This window comes from Catharus ustulatus, chromosome 16 (assembly GCF_009819885.2).
Source record: "Catharus ustulatus isolate bCatUst1 chromosome 16, bCatUst1.pri.v2, whole genome shotgun sequence".
Taxonomy (NCBI): domain Eukaryota; kingdom Metazoa; phylum Chordata; class Aves; order Passeriformes; family Turdidae; genus Catharus; species Catharus ustulatus.
The window spans coordinates 5,234,158-5,252,651 of NC_046236.1; the positions used below are offsets into that span (position 1 = coordinate 5,234,158).

Genomic DNA, 18,494 nt, shown 5'->3' on the forward strand with positions numbered 1-18,494 from the left:
TCTTCCATGTCCTCAGCTGGAGCGGGGTCACCTTGAGAAACCACAGCTCTCACCCTGGCTTAAGATGTTTCCCTTGCTTTGGTGCAGGCTGTCTCCAAATGAGCTATTTTATGCCTTAGGACACAGGAAAATAAATTGTGCTTTTATTTGATGCTATTTATCCATTTTCCTGATCTCTGAGGAGGCAGCAGGAAGATGCCAGGAATAAAATCTTACAAGGAATGTAACTGAATTTCTTTGGATATACTGCTTGAGGGTATTTTGCAATACTTTATTTTTTTTCAAAACTACATCATGCTTATGGAGCAGCTAATCTGAAAAACATGGCTGTGCCATAATTTGTTTAATCCATTGTGAGTGGGGCTGTTTTGGTCTGAGAAATGTGTGGAAATGAACAGGCATGGTTTGGATATGTTATTGTCATCTGCATTTAAAATAATGGATTTAAAACAGGCTTGAAGAAGTGTTTAATATAGGCTTAAAGAGATGTTTTTATATGTACCTCACTGGTAAAGTTCACTGAAATATCAGTGTGCAGGTTTCTTCAGGGGAGCTACTAAGAAATTCCTTAAAAAAAATTAGAATTTTTTAGCTAATGTAAGTTTAGTTGTCCTTGTTTTTTATCAAAATTTATGTACCATTATGTCATTTATGTAGGTATTATTGGCTTTGCATCTGGAAGTTGCCCAATTTCTAGCAGGCTTTTTCAATTCCATTTTTTCTTTTTCTGAGACAATGTACTTCTTTCTCAGGGAAGGTATAGGCACATCTCATCCCACCTTAGCTGTGCCAATGATTTTTGGATCAAAAATGAGCTGCTCAGAAGTTTAGTGGGTCACCTGGATCCTAGTGTGCCATGATCACAACATTCCTACCTGCTCTTATTCACTGGTTTAGGGACCAGGAGTCTTTGCTTGGTCCAATATTTTTTGGAGAGAGGCTAAACAGAGACAAGGGCAAAAAGATTTTATTTTAAGAAAAAAGAAAATCGTATATTCATATCCAACCACCAAACCCTGCTCAGATGGCACCGGAGGAGGAGAACCTGGACACATGAGTGTAGTGAGACATTAGACTGTAAATGAGTTTTAAAACTTGATGGAAGGGACTGAACCTCTTCTGGCCTCAGTGCTGGTTCAGCCCAGACCTGAGTGCAGCTGCCATGAAGCAGGTGGGGATTGTCATATCCTGGTGCATACTGGACAGTAGTTCCATGCTTGGGTGTGAGGTTTTCATGGTGTGCAGTGCAGCTTGGTTTGTGCTTTTGCTACAGTGCTCACAGCTGACTGCCTTGAATGCCAGCTGCATGTGCATGTGCAAAAAACCAGTGTATTGTGGTTTTGTGTGCAATATTTACTGTTTTGTCAAGGCTTGAAGGACAAAACCAGTCTCTCCATTTCTGTTCTTCTGAAGACCCGTGGGACTGTCCAGCGCTGTTGGTGTCAATAAATAAACAGGCAACCCTGAATAACCAACACTTGAGCTTTACTTGTAACTATGACAACTGTGTCCTTGACAACTTAAGTACAATCATGGAGTTTTCAATTACATCCTGTTCTACACAAAACCATTAAGATTATTAGAGGCATAAACAGCCTGTCAGCTTGTGAAGTGATTTTTGGCAAAATCCGTGTAGGTGGTGGATGCATGTTTCCATGTGCAGGTCTGTTCCTGGTGGGAATTGCCTTGGTGAGCTCTGCACAGACTCACCAGGCCTTGTGCACAGCCACACTTTGCTGTTTCTCAGCTGCTGCCCATGGGATTGGACCATGGAAGTGTTGAGCTTCAAAGCACTCAGGGCTCTCTTTGGACTGGGTCCTGCAGAGCCAACACACCTCTCTGAGAGTGTCCATCTCTGTGCTGACCCTGCTGTGTGGGCTCCTTGTGGCCACCTTCACTTCTGGAGTGTGGGGCTGTGGCCTTTGGCTGACCAAGGTGGGGGATGAGCAGCTTCTTTTTCTTTGCTGTGCCCTCTCATGAGGATGTGCCAGGTACTGTTCTTCTTGAAGTTGAGGGTTCCAGCTCTAGTTTGTGCTGGGTTTGTATAGATACTTGATGTAAAAATCTAATGCCAGCCTGTTGTGAACACTAGATGTAAATTTTCTTGCAACTTGCTCTTAACAGGATTTTCAATTCTATTCTGTCATTTGAGATAACTTTTGCCTAGCTGTGACTGAATTTCTAAATTCTTGTTGTTATTCTTACAGACTCCTCATGCAAATGCTGTTTTAAGGTAATCCAAATTTGTTTCAGAACTATACTTTAGGATAAAACCCCAGCTGACGTAAAAGAACCTATTGTGTTTCATTGTGTGCACTCAGGCTTTCATAAATGCATAGTCTATACTGAACTCTTAACTCTGCTCCTGGGACCAACTGAACTGCAGTTAAATACATCAATATTCTGCCAGGCCTCTATTTACATGGTTGTTTACTACATTTTATTGGCTAAAGCAGCAAGTCAGGATTTCTAACGTCACCCTGTGCTCTGTCAATAACTGGTGAACTCATTCAGTTGTTTCCTGCTTTGATCTGCTGGCTGTGGACTCCCCAAAGGAGGATGGGGCTGTGCATTTTCAAATAGTAAACACTGTGTTCTTTGGATCTTTTTAGGCACATACCATCATGACATTACATTGCCTGATTCTTCCTCAAATGCAAACTAAGGAAGGACGTGATTTTGTTTAACAGTTGACAGCCTTGAATGTCTTCTACCTTACCCATACTTATATTTATTTGTGAAACTGTGGGGCTGTTCCAGACTCTGGGATCTCCTTGGGCTGTTCATAGAAGTAAAATACCTGATTTAAATCACTATGTCATTAAAGATGCTTGTTCATGAGCACTAAAAACCAGCCCCTTTAACAAGTCCAGGATGGACCTGGGTCCTGCCTGACTTTTCAACATTGTCCTTTTTAATCTCAGGGACCACAGCTGACTTGGTTCCTCAGTTTGCAGCTCCTTCCGCTGTTAAAAGGCAGATACAAAAGGAGAAGTGTCAAAGGATGCTGAGCTGTGAAATAAAAAGCCTCGGAGGGACTCCCTGCTTGCATCCTGGCTGTGCCAGCTCACCTGGGGGTGCCAGGGCAGGCTGGCTGTGGGAAGGGAGGGTTGGCATTTGGGCACAGTGCTGCTGCTGCCCTGAGCTCTGAGAGAGGGACAGGGCTCTGCAGCCCCTGTGCAGCTCACAGTGTGTGAGCCTAGTGCTGGCTTCACATCCAGGTGGATCCAAGCAAACAGGACTGAGATAGTTAGAGATGCTTGAAATGCCACAATTAGCACTTAGCATGACTATACCCTTGCTGTGCAGCCTAGAAAAGTCAAGCAAAGGAAAACCTTGCCTTTAGGTCCCTCCCTGCTCCCCAGCTCCCTAAATCCACTTTTTGGAAGCCTTGTGAAGTAATTGCCCAATGCAGCTTGTGCTGCTGTTTCTAAACCACTTAATTGTTTCTGGTTAAATGGGTTTGGAGCAGCTGAGGGACAGATGAATGTGCCCCGATGAATTTCAAACAGGTTTCTGTGTCTTTGGCAAAGTTGCAAGAAAGAGATGCAAATTTGCAGAACTGACTTCTCCCAGATTTGCAGAGCTGACTTCTCCCAAATTTTGCAGAGCTGACTTGTCCTCCCATCCTGCTGGGTCTCAGCTTTGCCTTTACCTTTGCAGCTCCCCAGAGGATGTTTTCCAGGGCAGCTTCTGTGAGCATGACAATGTCATGCTGCATTAACTTCTCTGCTAGGGAGTGAGATTGCTGCACAAACTCATAGTTTGTCTGTTTTCACTCTTGTTTCTGGATCAAACCCCCTCTTTCTGAAACTTTTTCCAGGTTTCCCCCCTCCCAGAAACACAATTTTGTTTGCTCATGGAAACAATACTTTCTGTGTTCCCAGTAGGCTGCTGCTGCTGAATGGCTGTTGTCCCTAGTAGCTAGTTGTGTCTGTCAGAAATAATCTCTTGGTACAGAAATTTAGCAGCTGCTGTTTTAAAAAAATACATCCAATTTCACAGCATGCATTTTAAAAATCCACATATACTTATGTTCTATGTGTGTGATAAACTGGACTGAGCTTCCTCTTGGAAATGAAAATAATTTTTCTTACTAGAAGAATGTGGCTGTGACTTAAACACAAGCAGTGGCAAACACAGTTTATGTAATGCAAAATTACAGACAAAATTATGCAAATGTATTTGGAAAATGAAGGTACTGAGACTCACTTCAGAATAGCAGTTCTGTAGAGTCATCTGCACTGATGCCTGCTCCAGCTCAGACAGTTGCCAGTAGAGGAGAAATGTTAGGGAAGATTTATGGGTCTGTTTTTCGAAGGGTCTCGCATCTTTGTGGTCTGATGGTCCTTCCCATCCCCTTTCCTGTCAGATGTGTGAAATTGGTGGCTGTATTTTGCCTGGTGTTTGGACTGTGTGTGTCTGCAGTGGCTCCGGAGCAGCGGCGGTGATGGAGCGTGGCATCGCTGCGGCTCTGACATGGGCAGGAGAGCTGATTGCTGCTGGACTGCAAACTCTGCTGCTGCTTGCACTGCTGGGTCAGGCTGGGCCGCTGGGAATCCAGCAGGAGATGGGTTATGGAGGCAAAATTCGATTGGTTATTGTGATAACCAAATAATGTGTGCTTAGACTAAGATAGCAATCACATCAGCTGATCTCCTGTGAGAGCCTGTGTGCATAATGGAGATGGAAAAGATGCTGGGTTTAATTATTCTCACATGTGATATTACATGATTTATTCTGACTCTGGACTAGAAAATGGTAAAACTTTTTATATAAGACCTGTCAAGGAAAATTAGGGCTAAGCTACTTTATTTTTAAGCCTCATGCAGTAATTTTTTTTCTCTGAGTAGTTCAGAAAGCCAATATCATTTCCAATTATATTTTTCAGCCTTTAATGAATACTGTAGTTTAGCTATTAAAGGACTTGAGATAAACAGTAAATGTAATTAGAAATAAATAACATTCTGGAAGCAGACATAGGTTTGGTTCACCTAGGGAAGGAAGAAGTAGGGAAACCTGGACTCTGGTGGGCACAGCTGTGGAGTGTGACTGGAAGTGTGTTTGATTTGAATGTGAAGAGGCTTCTCATCCTTGTGGAGAAGGAAAGTTGAGCAGCTGGCAGCAAACTGCCATGGGAGATGACTGAAGGGCATGAGAACAAGGAGTGAACCTTGGAGGGTTGTTAAGTATGTTTGTACTGCTCCTCTTGTGAGTTCCTGCAAGGCTGTGTTCACCTTTTAACAGCTTCCTAAAGACTCTGAGAAAGTAATACTTTGCAGAGCAAACTTATGGAGGAAATTGGAGATTGGAGAAGTATAGACCAGATAAACAGCTCTGAACAGAGGACATCAATTGAGATGCTGGGCATTTTCTTACTTAGATTGGCACTTGGTTTTTGTTATAGGGTGGTCATGAGATAAGAAATCCATGTGTTGGGATATTTCTTCACAAAAAGCTAGCACAAGTAGAGAAAGAAGCTGAGAGAGAAAATATAATTAATGAATTAAACTCGTCTTATAAGTGAAGTTTCTTTTTTCTGGAAACCAAATTAAGTAGTTCCCTCAGCACTTGTGACCCAAAGCCTTAGGAAGCTAATCTTGCTTTTCCAGTGTGTGCACAAGTGTTGTGCAAGTGTTTGCTCATTGCAAACTACCTTGAATTTCAACTTAAACTAAGTGAAACCAAGTGTTATGTCAATTGTCTGGGGAGGCACAGGGAATTGGTTTTGTTCCTGAGTCTTAATAGGTCAATGAATTTATAAATCTCTGTAGGCAAGAAGATTTTTGTCTTCTTTTATGTATTTTGAAGAATCTCTAGTGTGAAGGAGAACAAATAGTATTTTGCAAAAAGACACTACAGAAACTAAATTTGTGGTATTTTACTTCTGGGTAAGAGATACTTGCTATCAAGGTAGCAATAGTTCAGCTACTTCCATGCATCTAGTCATGAACATCTGCTGGCATGTTTTATTGATGGCATAGGACTGATGGAAGCTGTAAATTGTGAACTCCTTCTGCTGGAAGATCAGCTCTACTCTGAGTGTGTTTGTTAAATAGAAATTTTTCCAGGTTTATGGATAATAGTGACACTTTGTTTGGACTGCAAGCCTCGGTCCACTGCTGCTCCGTGATCTGCATCCATCAGGGTTCAAATCCAAGCAAAGGGCTCCAGTGTCCTATGCAGAACACAGGGGCCATGATGATAAGTGTGAAGTTTGAATTTAACCTGTGTCCTGGATAATAATTCAATGACCTGTTTTATCTATTCCTGACTTCCAGCCACGCTTTCTGCACGAGTCATCCAGAGTGAAAAGGGAGTCATGTTGTCTTTCATGCTGCTTGACTTCCCAAGGTCATTGATATGTAAGCAGCTGAGGTAGAACCATGGAGTGGCTGAGGTTAGGAGGGAGTCGGGGCTGTCTGGTCCAGCCTTCTGCTCAAGCAGTGACACCTAAAGCAGTGTGCTCTGGACCATTTGGCTTGTGGATATCTCCGGGCTTGGTGATTCCATGTGCTCTCTGGGCAACCTGCCTGGGGCTTTCCTGTGTTTAGGTGGAGCTCAGAGTATTTTAGTTTGTGCCCATTGCCTTTTATCCCATCACTGGACACCTCTAAGAAGCCCCTGTCTCCTTCTTTGCTCCCTCCCATCAAAGTGCTTACTGCACATTGATGGGATGCAACCTCAGCCTTCTTCAGGCCAGACAATCTCAGCTCTCACATTCTCTCTTCACAGAGTTGTGGTTAATGGGTAAAAACCTGTTTCTTCAGGGGCTTGAGTTTCTTTTATTTCCTAATGCTTGTCTTCCTGTCTTTTGTATTAGATGAGATTTTTCTGATGGCTTAGGTCAAATGAAAAACAACAGCTTTGGCTTGAGAAACTGATTAGAAACCGCTTTTTAAAAGTTCTACATATGTAGAGAAAGTAGAGAGGAACAGCAAGAGAAAATAGGTAGTGACCTTTACCCCCTGGCCCTGCTGAAGCTGGGACATACAGCTTTAGCCTGGAAGTCATTTGCCTCAGCAAGAGCAAGCCAAGAATCAGACATGGGGCTCAATCCTGTGACTGCTCTGAACATCAGCTTTAATCCATCAAACCATGCTCTCGGTGTCTTTGGATGGAAATTAATGAAAGGGGGAATTGAAATGAAGAGCACAGTAATAGTGGCTGCATCTCTAGGGACATGAATAAGTGTTTGCTTTTCTTATTTTTCTTTCTTTCTTTTGTATTTTTTTTTTCCAGAACAAGAAAGAAATCTCCCAAGATTGAGTCTTTTTCAGTAAAGATAAAATGGCATCAATGTTGCTTAGTCGACAGCTGACCTGTTGCCTGCAGCAAAACTCCAGACTGCTGGTGTTTGGTAAGTGTTTCCTTGCATTTTCCTGCTTCATATTTGGAAAGTGTTTCCTTGCATTTTTCTACTTTGTATTTGGTGTTAACCTTGTGCTGATGGACAGAAGTCTGATTTGAACATTGCTGGGGTTTGTCCTGTGCTGTTGAGTTTTTCAAAACTGGAGGAATATGACGTTCTGCATCTTAGATAATAATGCAGTTGTAGTCCAAAGTGGACCACAGTTGTAGTCCAAAGTAGATCTGATTTTTTTTCATTCTTCAAACAAGAATGTATCAAGTTAATAATTTATCCTGCAAACATGCTAACTGAAGTAAAGCTCTTCAGTCCTTGCTTTTACTCTCTGGCACTACATGTTGCAGAGATGAGACAATCCTCCATCTAAATGAGCTGGGTTTTCTCTTTGTGCTGTGTAGCACAGCCTTGCCCATCTTTCCTTGTGAAGAGGTTTTGTGTGACTGGCCTGAAGATGTGACCCTCACTGGTGTTGTGTGTTTCTGCCTTGAGTGAGCTCTAGTGTGAAATAAAAGCCTACCACACAGCATCAAACTACTTTCTCCTAAGTGAATGGCAAGTTTTTGCTTAGCCCTGGCTTGAAATTGAGTGTGTGTATGTGTATATTAAACCTGCAGTCTCTGTGAAATAGATATAAAAACTAAATTCCTGTTGGCTGTGTTGGACAAAGCGGTGGGGAGCCTTAAAGATCATCCATTCCATATAATGGTACACTAAATACAGTATGACTGCATGGCTTTTTTTGTGACTGAGTAAATCTTATTGTGTCTGCTGTCCTTCCACCCTCCTTCTGCAATGCCACTGCCAGGATAAACCAAGCACACCCTTCCATTTGCTCAGAAACTTAAACATCATTGATTTCCTTTCAAATAATACACTTCGGGGAGCAACTGACCTTTGACTAAAGAACACCAAGTCTGGTCTTATAACTATTAGAAAATATGAGGTCAGTGTTTCAGTGCAGGATGCACTTCTATTTATGGGAGTGATGCACTGATTACCCACCCTGGGCAGGAGCAGGGATTGTTTGGTCGATCATGGCCAATGGAAAGTGCTTGCAGCAAGCAGGACTGGTAGCTGTCAGTCCTTTGAGCTCATCTGTCACCTCAGCAGCTCTTAATGCTCCCTGTGCCTCCCAGTGTCTTGCACAATTCCATGCTGCTTCCCAAGCACAGAGCTGCAGGTGGGCAGTGCAGGGCAGGTGCACAAACTCCTCTTCCTTTCTCACCTCAGTGAGGGAGGGTAGATCCTCATAAGAAAGGAAAGCAGCTCTGGACTCCATTAATCCATCCTTGCTTCCAGGAAACTTCCAAGCCTGGAAAGCAAACAATAGAAGGCCTTGGCTGCAGGTTGTACAAGAGACCCATAGCCTCTGGATCTGAGCTCATTGTGTGAGTGAGCAGAGATCAGGAACGATGGAGGAGAGGAGAGCCCCTCCCCAGGGGGAATTGTGTCCTGTGGCTCTGCTGCCTCACAGAGCAGGCAGGAGGCTCTGATGGCTGTAGCCAAAGCTGGAGCTCCAGCCCATTTTCCTCAGCCCAGCTCAGGTGGCAGTGCTGCTGGGCTCTGTGGCTTTTAGGGGAGTGCTGAGGGTGATGTCCAGGAGCTTGCTGCTCCACAGTGCTTGCCTCCAAGGAATTTTTGAGCACTCAAGTTCAGAGCTTTACAGGCTAAAAAAGAGATTTACATTACTCCCACAGAAATCCTGCAGCGCCATTTGGGCTGATGCTTTCTGTTTTTTATAATGGATAATGAAATGACAGGCTTGCCAAGGGGGAATGGAGGTGGAGAGGAGGGAATAGATTGCCTCTTGGTAGGTCTTTGTGTCTGTAGGCTGTCATGTTTCAGTTGCATGTGTGCATTAAGCAAATCATCCTGTTCATCTTGCATCTGTGACAAATTTATTTACACAAAGAGATTTTTTTTTTATCCTTGACTATTTCTCTAGTTAGAAAATCTTTGTTACTTAACCATTGCATACTGTTCTCCTTGCTCACACAATGCTAACCCCCGGCAAGCAAACTAGAAAGGGAAAATGAAAACCATTTAGGTTGAACAAGATGCAAAAGCTAAGCAACACTCATGACAGTAATATGCAACTTAAATACCCAAAAATTTAAGTATCATACCCTCCTTGAAAATAAATCTTTGATCAAGTATGCTTTTGTTTTCCTTCTGTATTTGATCTGCTTGATAGTTTGCCTTCAAAGATAAAGTTCACTATAATTTGAAGGGTGGCAGAATGACAATAGAGTGAGTGAGTAACTAACCTAATCTTCCTTTTACAAAGTCTCCTGCATTGTGCTGTCCATGGGTATCAGCCAGGCAGGGCCAGGAGAGGTGCTGCTGGTGGGAAAATGAGGGTGAATCTTGGTGTTCCATCTTACCTGAATGGAGTTCTGCTGCTCCTGTCAGCCTGGTGTGCTGCAAGTTGATCACAACTGGTGTGTGCATGTAAATGTTTATTCCCTTTGTGCCACCTCTGGTTTTATCAGCTGGGCACTGCAGCAGGAAAGCTGTTCTGGCTCCATGCTTTGGAGGCAGTTGGTTGTTGGCTGGTAGGGCAGTACCATGAGCACAGGCTGGCACTCCAGAGATGTAGTTCAGTTTCCTGCTGATTACCCAAAGGGGTTGAATTTGTCTTTGAATCCTGCACTGAAAGCATGGCAGAAGGTCAGGCTGCTGCCTGGAGGTGGCATCAGTTTGCATTAGTGCACACCCAAGCCCTTCTAGGATGCTGAATCTGTTCTGCTGCTTCTGCAGCCTCCCCAGGCAATTTCCTTATTGCTGAACTGACCTTACCTTTAAAGCTTTTTTCCTAATATTTACCCTAAGTTTCACAACAGGAAACGAATCGCGTCCTTACTATTTGTCCTGCCCTCAAAGGACCTGGAGACTGAATGTTTATTTTTTCTTTGCAGCAGCCTTTTCTATGTTTGATAACTATTGCCTCCCCAAGACCCTCATACTTTTCTCTCTGCTGAATACTGTTTGAGTCTCTCCTTGAAGGTCCAGCTTTTCTCCTCCAGAGTCTGTGCCCTTCCACTGCAGTGCACTAGGCAGACTAGCAGTTGTTGGGGCTGTACCTCACCTACCTTAGCTTGTTTCCTGTCTCTCTGGAGAGGATAATAGTGTTTAGCTCCTGGCTGTGCTGCAGTAGAGTCTGAGAGATGTTCATACTAGTTATTGACTTGTCCCCATGACAGTAACCACAGAGAGGCTGGGAAGCCATGAAATTATTTGTTCTCACTCACACTTTTTTCTCCGGTATTGATCCTTGCTAAGACTTTCTACTTTTATTATTTGGTTTGTACATTAAAACCTCCCTAAGGAAATCAGCGAGAACAGCTTGGATTTGTGTGTGGCAGAAGCAGAGAACAATCCCCTTCTTGAGATTGAGACCTCAGCTGGAGGTCATCTTCAACTGAAGCCCTGGAAACTGGAGTGCAACCTCTCCTGCTTGACTGAGGAACCTGTACTTTGCTGTCTGATCAAACATTTTCACAAAAAGCTGAGCTATATAAAAGCAATCACATAAAGCCTGGTTTTGTAAAGGGGCTCTGGTACAAGGCACAGTCCAAGCTGGGACTGCTGTTCTCAGTTCCTTGAGTGAACATGATGTTCCTATCCAGTTTTCTTGTTCATTCTGTGCCACAAAGGGTGGCTCTAGCAATACTGGCTGTTTTCCCACCTGGGTGTTCCCTGTGGTTTGTTGTTCACCTCCAGAGGTGTCCTGGTGAGCTCTGTAGCTGTTCAGCTGTTGAAAGAGGGAAGATGTTAAGACTGGTTCAGATCACAAGAACTACAAGACCAGTGATTGGATGTTCCTGTAACTCTCCTGAGGAGTTGATTTGGGATTGTGCTGGGGTGGTGAAGGGGAACTTCTCTTGTTCTTTCTTACAGGAGTTTACAGTTCTTTATGGTCTGTGTGGTATTAGTTTTTTTTCTTCATCTTTGGAGTATCCAAAGTGTGTATGTGGGACTGCTGAAACGCAGACAATCTCATGTGGAAGAGCTTCTGATCTTGCAGCATAAGCACTCTGTAAATAGCAGTCTCAGTTTTCACAATGTTATGCAATAGTGTTGTTCATTTCCCAAACATCTCTAGCTAGCCTGGCCTTTTGCCATTCCCTTTCAAGATCTGTTAGTAACAGATTCTACTTGTAACACGTAAAAGAGGACTCAGAGGAAATCACAGTCCTCCTACTTTTGGCTGTCAGGGCCTCCATGCTCTAAAAATTCTGTCTGGAAGGTGGTTTGATCCACACTGTGGAGGGGAAGTTTAAGGCATGCAGGGAGGTTGCCTGTGTGCACTGGCACAGGGCTGCAGTGATGTGGCACATGGCGTGTGCCTCCCTGGGCACTGCAGAGCTTTCCTCTGCACCCCTTCACAGCAAGACACTTGTGTTTGAGAGCTCTGGTTATGCCAGCATGGGCTTTCATTCCTCTTCTTTTCCTTGGGATTGTTCCTCCTGTTTGTGACACTGATGTCCTTTCACTGGAGTTTCTCCCAGGTAATATCCAGTGGTACACTCAGGAACTGTGTTAATGTGAGCGTTATTTTTGGTCAAACACATGAGAGGTTCAGGCTTTTTCTAGCCATGCCTTGATTGTAGCTCTGTTATCAGAGATAAGCACTCAGTACAGACCTGCCAGCAGTGGTGCTCTTTGTGACTAACAGCATCCCCAAATTAGCAGGGTGCACTTATATTAATTATGTTGCTATAGCAATGTGGTACTTTGTTAAAATTGCTGACTGGGACTCCTGGTGAGCAGTGGGGGCAGTGCAGGGAAGCAAAGTTGGGAAATGAGCTTTTCTGCCTGCTAGCAAGTGATGACATCCTGTTGGATGAAAAGGAAGGATGTGATAATTTGCTGATGTTATTCAAGTTTTCAGAAAGATGATGTGTGATGACAGCTTTGAGAAGTCTGCAAGAAAACTAGAATTTAACTTCTTATGCCCACCTTCTTTAAATGGGATGGGTAGAAAATGCTGTGCAAAATGTTCAGCCTATGTGCTCTGTGAAGTAAAGTTCATTAACAGTACCTATGCTTGTGTTTTGACTTTTGCCATGATAAAGAGACAGCTTTGTTTACCAGGCAAAAAAGGATACTGTTCTTGGTCATGTTAGTGAATGTAATTCAAGAGCTTTGCAATGCTTCTTTAGAGAAGGACACTTGGTCAGAGCCCACTAGATCTACACACTTTTAAGATGACAGCTGAGATTATGTCATCTGCTCCTGTTCTTAAGATAATATAACACAAAATCCCCTTTTTCTAAGGCAATTTGTTCAGATGTCAACAGAAAATCAAGGGATTAGCTTCTATTACAAAGTTAGAGCTGTTAGTTCACTGAAGGGCTAACCACTAGGGATTCTCAATTCTTGAAAATACCTTGCTTGGTCATAGTGAGAATCTCAGTTTTTACCTGTCCTATCTCTGCTGCCTTTCTAGCAGGCAAAAACCCAAACCTGAGCCTGCAAATGTCTACAACTCCTAAATATCTAGTTGGAGTAGTCTGAATTACAGTGAATCTTCAGGATTTCTATTGCAGGGTAAGTTGATATTAAGAAGTTCAACAGGAAAAATTTGGGCTGAGTTGCAAAGCTCATTGAGTACCTTCAGGACAGAAATGGCAGCTGAGCAGAGCCTGCTGCAGTTTCCCAGGGGATGAGGCACTCCAGTGGGTGACCTGATTTATTTGCATTGTCTTGCACCATTAGGAGACTGTGGTGCTGATGCTGGGGGAAGCAAGGGAGACAGAGCATGGCCTGAAATCCTCCTCCAGGCTAAACAAAGCAGGTATTGATGCAGCCATCCATCACCCTGTCCAAGTGCCTGGAAAAGCCTTTGCAGGAGAGCAGCCACGTCCTGGAGCAGTGCTGTGAGCAGGGCCACAGGCACTGGGGAGCAGGAGGGAGGCAGCGCCCGTCTCCTGCTGTTCTTTGGGACCTGAGAGCAAAGCGTGGCAGGGGGTGTGCAGAGAGGGGTGCCAGAAAGCCAGGAGTGCCCAGGCTGGGGTGCCCAGGCTGCCTTTGGCAGGGCTCTGACATCCTCTGTGCTTTGCAGAGTGGCCTGAGCTCCTGTTCTGCCTTTGGCAGGGCTCTGACATCCTCTGTGCCTTTGCAGAGTGGCCTGAGCTCCTGTTCTGCCCTTGGCAGGGCTCTGACATCCTCTGTGCCTTTGCAGAGTGGCCTGAGCTCCTGTTCTGCCTTTGGCAGGGCTCTGACATCCTCTGTGCCTTTGCAGAGTGGCCTGAGCTCCTGTTTGGCCTGCAGAGCAAGGGCAGTGGTGAGGCTGGGAGGAAATGGGCTGTGTGAAGGGGATGTGCTGGCACAGGGTTTCTGGCAGCAGGGCACCAGGAGGGTGAGGAGTGTGTACACAGGTTATAGCTCACCTGTCTTAAATCTGCAGCTGTGTCAAACGATTCCAAGTATGATGCAGGATTCCTATTAGTCCCGAAATGTCCTGTACACTCTGTGCCTCTTGGTGCTTCCCCCTTTGGCATATGAAATAGCACCCAGAGCCTGGGGGGAGGGAGAGAAGGGGACATGAGAGAAGCAGCAATGTTTGCAGCTGGTTTGGTGGAATCTCCACTGGGGAAGGATTGGGTTCACAAAAGCATTTGTTTGGTCTCTTCCCCTTTTAGACTTGTGTGTGTGTCTACTAAACCTGCAGCCTTATTGCCTATGAATTGTGGAGATTTTGATCTTTTATATGCAGTAGCTTTTTCCCCCTCAGTGGAGCAGTTGCCATGCAGTCTCCAATTTATGTGAATGCTAAACAGAATGGCACAAAAATGGTGTTGCTGTAACGAAACCTATTAATAGCTTTGCGGAGAGGCACTGACGCATCTGAATTAAAGCTGGGGAGAATAATCGTCTTTGCAGACTAAGTTTTCCCAAGATGAGCAGTGACTTTAAGTACTCAACGATGCTTTCAAAGGGCTGTGATTTTCCAGATACTTTCTTGAAATCAGGTTTACTGGAGACATCCCAGCTTGGGCTGACACAAGCTGAGGCAAATGTCTCGAGTCACTGTTGGAGATTTCAGCTGAATGGCTGTGCTCGGAGCACTGCTGAGCACCATCACAGGATACCTTCTGTTTTCCTTGATAAATATTTGGTTTATTTAACAACTGTTAGTTCCAAACACAGAACATGTTCAGTGCATTGCTCTGGCAGTGAGAGGTGGCTATGGATGGAAGTGCAGAGGGGCTGGTGCTGGGTTTCTGGTGGCAGTGCTGCCCCCCAGGGATTTCTGTGTTTGCCTGCTGGCCTGCCTGCCCAGGCATCTCCCTCCCACCTCTGCCAAACTGGGATGCAGTTTGTTTAGCAAACCTGGCAGTACAGCCCTGGCACAGCAGCATTGGTGAGTGGTACCTTCAGACCCTGCTGCTCCGAGTGCCCTGGGCAAGAGCTGGTGTTGCCTGACTTCCCACGCTGAGCCTGGGTCTGAGCTGCAGCTGGTGACAAGGAGAGCTAAGGACTTTCATTTTGGTCCATCCAAATTGCTCCAAAAATGGCTATCACAGATATAAAAAAGAGTTATGCCCTCTTCTTTCAGGTCCAAGTGTGATACCCCCAAGTTAAGAGTATTAAGATCAGTTTGTTGTTGATACCATGCTGACTATAGGCTTGCAGATGTTCCATGACAAAAATGTAATTGCCAAGAATGTGGTGTAGTTAAACATGTAACCACAGCCTGCAGACCAAGCTCATAGTCTGTTGCTGGTCACCTTGGCAGAGCTTTGGTGTCTGTTCTTCCTGTTTTTGCAAATGTACAATCCCTATATTATCCCATAATCCCCTTAATGGAATATATGTGTATTTGTAATACATGCTTACCAGAACTGTCTCTGTCATATGAAGTTTGCCTAAACCCTGTGTTTTAAAACAGTTATTTCAGAAAGGGGAGCAGAGCCTGTTACTGGTGAAGCACTGGAGATTTTTGCCTTTTTGTTTCTGTTAAAGTATCAAGTTTATTATGATTCCCTACACATGTGGATAAAACCAGCAAGATCAGAAGGAAAATTTGCACTGATTGGGACTCAGATTTTAGAGCTGCACTGCAGAATTCTGGTTTCATGTGAGACAAGGCCATTTACCTTTCTGAGAGAAATCTTTTCCCAAAGAGTGTTCTTTGAGCTGTTGAAAAACATACTGGATTTTTCCTATGGACTCCATCAGGCTTTTTGGTTATTACTGGTAGTTAACTAAACCCCCTCTGTGTAGGAGTGGGAAATTTATGGCAAAAGCTTGCACAGGGCATAATAGACAGACTTAACAAAAGAGATGGAGAGAGATGTGCTGTCAATCTTCCTGTGCTTTGGAGGATTTGCCTCTGTTTCTCGAGGGTTGCCATGTCATTTCCCATGGAATTTTTTGGTTTTGTTTTTTTTTTTAAACCACCTCACAGGTATTTTGTTTTATTTTAAGACTGGTTAAAGATGAGATACATAGTTCATGTCAGACAGTTCAATGTAATTGGTCTCATCTGTCAAGTGTTCTCAGTCATCTCAGGTATGGATGTATCTTCTGAGAGGAGAGCACAGAAAATATGGTCTGTACTCAGGTTTTCATTATTCCTTACAGGACACAGGTATATCAGTCAGGCTGCAGCTAAAATTGACGTGGATTTTGATTATGATGGACCCCTGATGAAGACAGAAGTTCCTGGACCACGATCCAGAGTAAGTTTCCAAAGTATAGTAACTTGGGTTTTTTTTTTCTTTAGCTGTGTCTAACTTGCTAGAAAACAGATTTCATTTCAAACCTTGAATCTATATGAATAAATGTAATTCCATGATGTCAGGAGGTTGAGAATGAAAAGCTCATTAATGATGTGCCCCTCTCAGAGAGGCAGAGCTGAATCTCAACTGCCAAGTTCCCACATGGAATAATTCAGAGCAAAAGAGCATCATTTTAATAAAGACATCTCATCAGGCATGGTCACTTCTGCTGAAATAGAAACTTTTTATGATGTGAAATAATGCTTTGGTTCTGAAATGAAGCAAGAGTTTTCATTTTCTGGATGTTATTTTATTCTGGCAGAGTCAGAATTTGTGTATGTGGTGGGATTTTGGTTTTTGTGAGGGTTTTTTGTTGTTCTTAATAAAAAGGAGCTGTCTTTCTAGAACCAATGTACCAGTATCCCTTCTGTGTGACTCTGGCTTCTCTTATTTTCTGATTTCTCTCTTGTTTTCTCAGTTCAGTTGGTCAATATAGAAGAGGCAGCTTTCCCTTTTTGGAGATTTACAGTTAAACTGTGTTTGCAGCCCGTTTAGCTCTGCATGCCACAGGTCATAGTTTTGACTGTAATATTTGCAAGATGCACCATGAAAGTTCCTGTGGCAGGTAGAGTTGCCTGGTAAGCACACAGGACTACAAAGTTTGCATATGATTTATGGGATCATAAAAAAGAAACATGCATTCTCTATCAGTATTTGTTAATTACACACCTGACACTCTGACATTTGTTTTTCTGCAGGAATTAATGAAGAAGCTGAATGGCATTCAGGTAATTTGTCAAATTTTCTGTATTTTGGGGGGTGTTAATACTTTGATTTCAGAACTTGTTCAAAAATCCTGGTTTGTATGTTTATGCCACAGAGAAAGGTGAAACACTGACTCTGTTTTTCCATGCTGACTACATTATGTGTGGTTTATATGTGCATCTGAATACAATATTTTGTAATATATTTTGAATAGTGCAGTATTAGCTTGTTAGTGTCAGGGGTTTTTCTTTCAACATATGTGTTTAAACTATATGTGTTTAATGAAGAACTTCAGAGTTGTTACAGAGTGAACAATGAAAACAAGGTATGTTAGGGCTTGAGTTTAAAAGTATGTCAGCCTAACTTCATATTGCCTTCCTAAGATGAGCAATTTCTCCAAGTCTGTGCTTCATTTCTGTAGAAAAAGCAGAGACTTGCCCTTTTAACAGTTGTTATAAAAATAGCTGTAGTTATTCCCATGCAGTGAATATAATGTTTTTATCCTAGCATTAGATATTTTTATCCAATTTTGCTGTATAACCATTAGTTGCACCTTCCTACATACTGCCACTTTTTAAAGCACTAATTGTTTTTTTTTCCTTGAAGAATGCAGAAGCTGTGCACTTCTTTTGCAATTATGAAGAGAGCAGAGGGAACTACCTCGTAGATGTAGATGGCAATCGTATGTTGGATCTCTACTCTCAGATTTCTTCCATCCCAATAGGTAGGAGACAGTTGTACCAAAATGGTTTGTTTTGTCCTAAATCTGGCATTTTCTTATCTCAGGCACTACCAGGGAAGTTGGTTGATTAATTTAAAAAAAAAAAAACCAGAGGTGATAATTATAATGAATGCCTTGTGATCAGGGGCAGCTCACTGCTGTGTACTGTGTAGTGGTGGGTTTGGATAGCTGAACTACAAATTCAATACCTCAAGGTCTCTTAAAGTGCATAGTGGAAGTGCATAGCCAGGAAGAAGCTCTAGTATTAATCTCAACTTAAATGTGTAAGTTCCACAAATCAGGTTGTCTTTGTTGGCTTGGATTTGTGACTGTGATTCTGTTACAGTGTGTTACAGTTTTAAACATTAACAGCCATGATGTAGACATTCTAACATGAAATTATACACTCCAGTTAAGATTTTTGTCTCCAGAAAGTGGGGGGGAAAAAGGGCCATGTGGACTGCAGCAGGATGAAAGAAGCCCAGCACTGAGCTGTGGTGTGACTGGAAGCGAAGGTGGCGGCTCGTTTGTGTGAGGGGGCAGACACAGGGCCGGGCAGGTGCCTGGCAGGGTCAGCTGATGGCTTGCTGAAGCCTTGCAAGCAGAGGCAAGGCAGAAATGTGAGCCCCACCTCATGAACATACAGGTTTCAGTAGGACTTCAGTCCACTTGGTTTGCTCCTCATCCATGGTTCCTCTCAGCTGTTTAAAAATACACTTCTGCAGAAGCGAAAAGCAGAAGTGCCAGGGTAATTTAAAAGGTAGATCTTGTGCTATGTATAGAAACTGTGATGACTCAAAATCATCCCTACAGGCCTCCTTTGCTGGGAAACAGGATGTGATGATGTTTAGGTTGTTACCAAATATTTGGCCTCTGAGACCTTGTGACTGATGGGTGTTCAGTGATCCAG

General features: G+C 43.4%; 1 protein-coding gene across 3 annotated transcripts in view; it reads left to right on the forward strand.

Annotated features, from left to right (window-relative positions):
- Positions 1–18,494, forward strand: part of ABAT (4-aminobutyrate aminotransferase) — a 48,468-nt gene that overhangs the window by 14,443 nt on the left and 15,531 nt on the right. For all 3 annotated transcript variants that reach the window (XM_033073708.2, XM_033073707.2, XM_033073706.2), the window contains exons 2-5: positions 7,243–7,360; positions 15,962–16,059; positions 16,857–16,886; positions 17,470–17,587. In XM_033073708.2, the coding sequence (XP_032929599.1) occupies positions 7,291–7,360; positions 15,962–16,059; positions 16,857–16,886; positions 17,470–17,587 (316 nt within the window). In that variant the 5' untranslated portion in view covers positions 7,243–7,290. The remainder of the gene's footprint in view (positions 1–7,242; positions 7,361–15,961; positions 16,060–16,856; positions 16,887–17,469; positions 17,588–18,494) is intronic.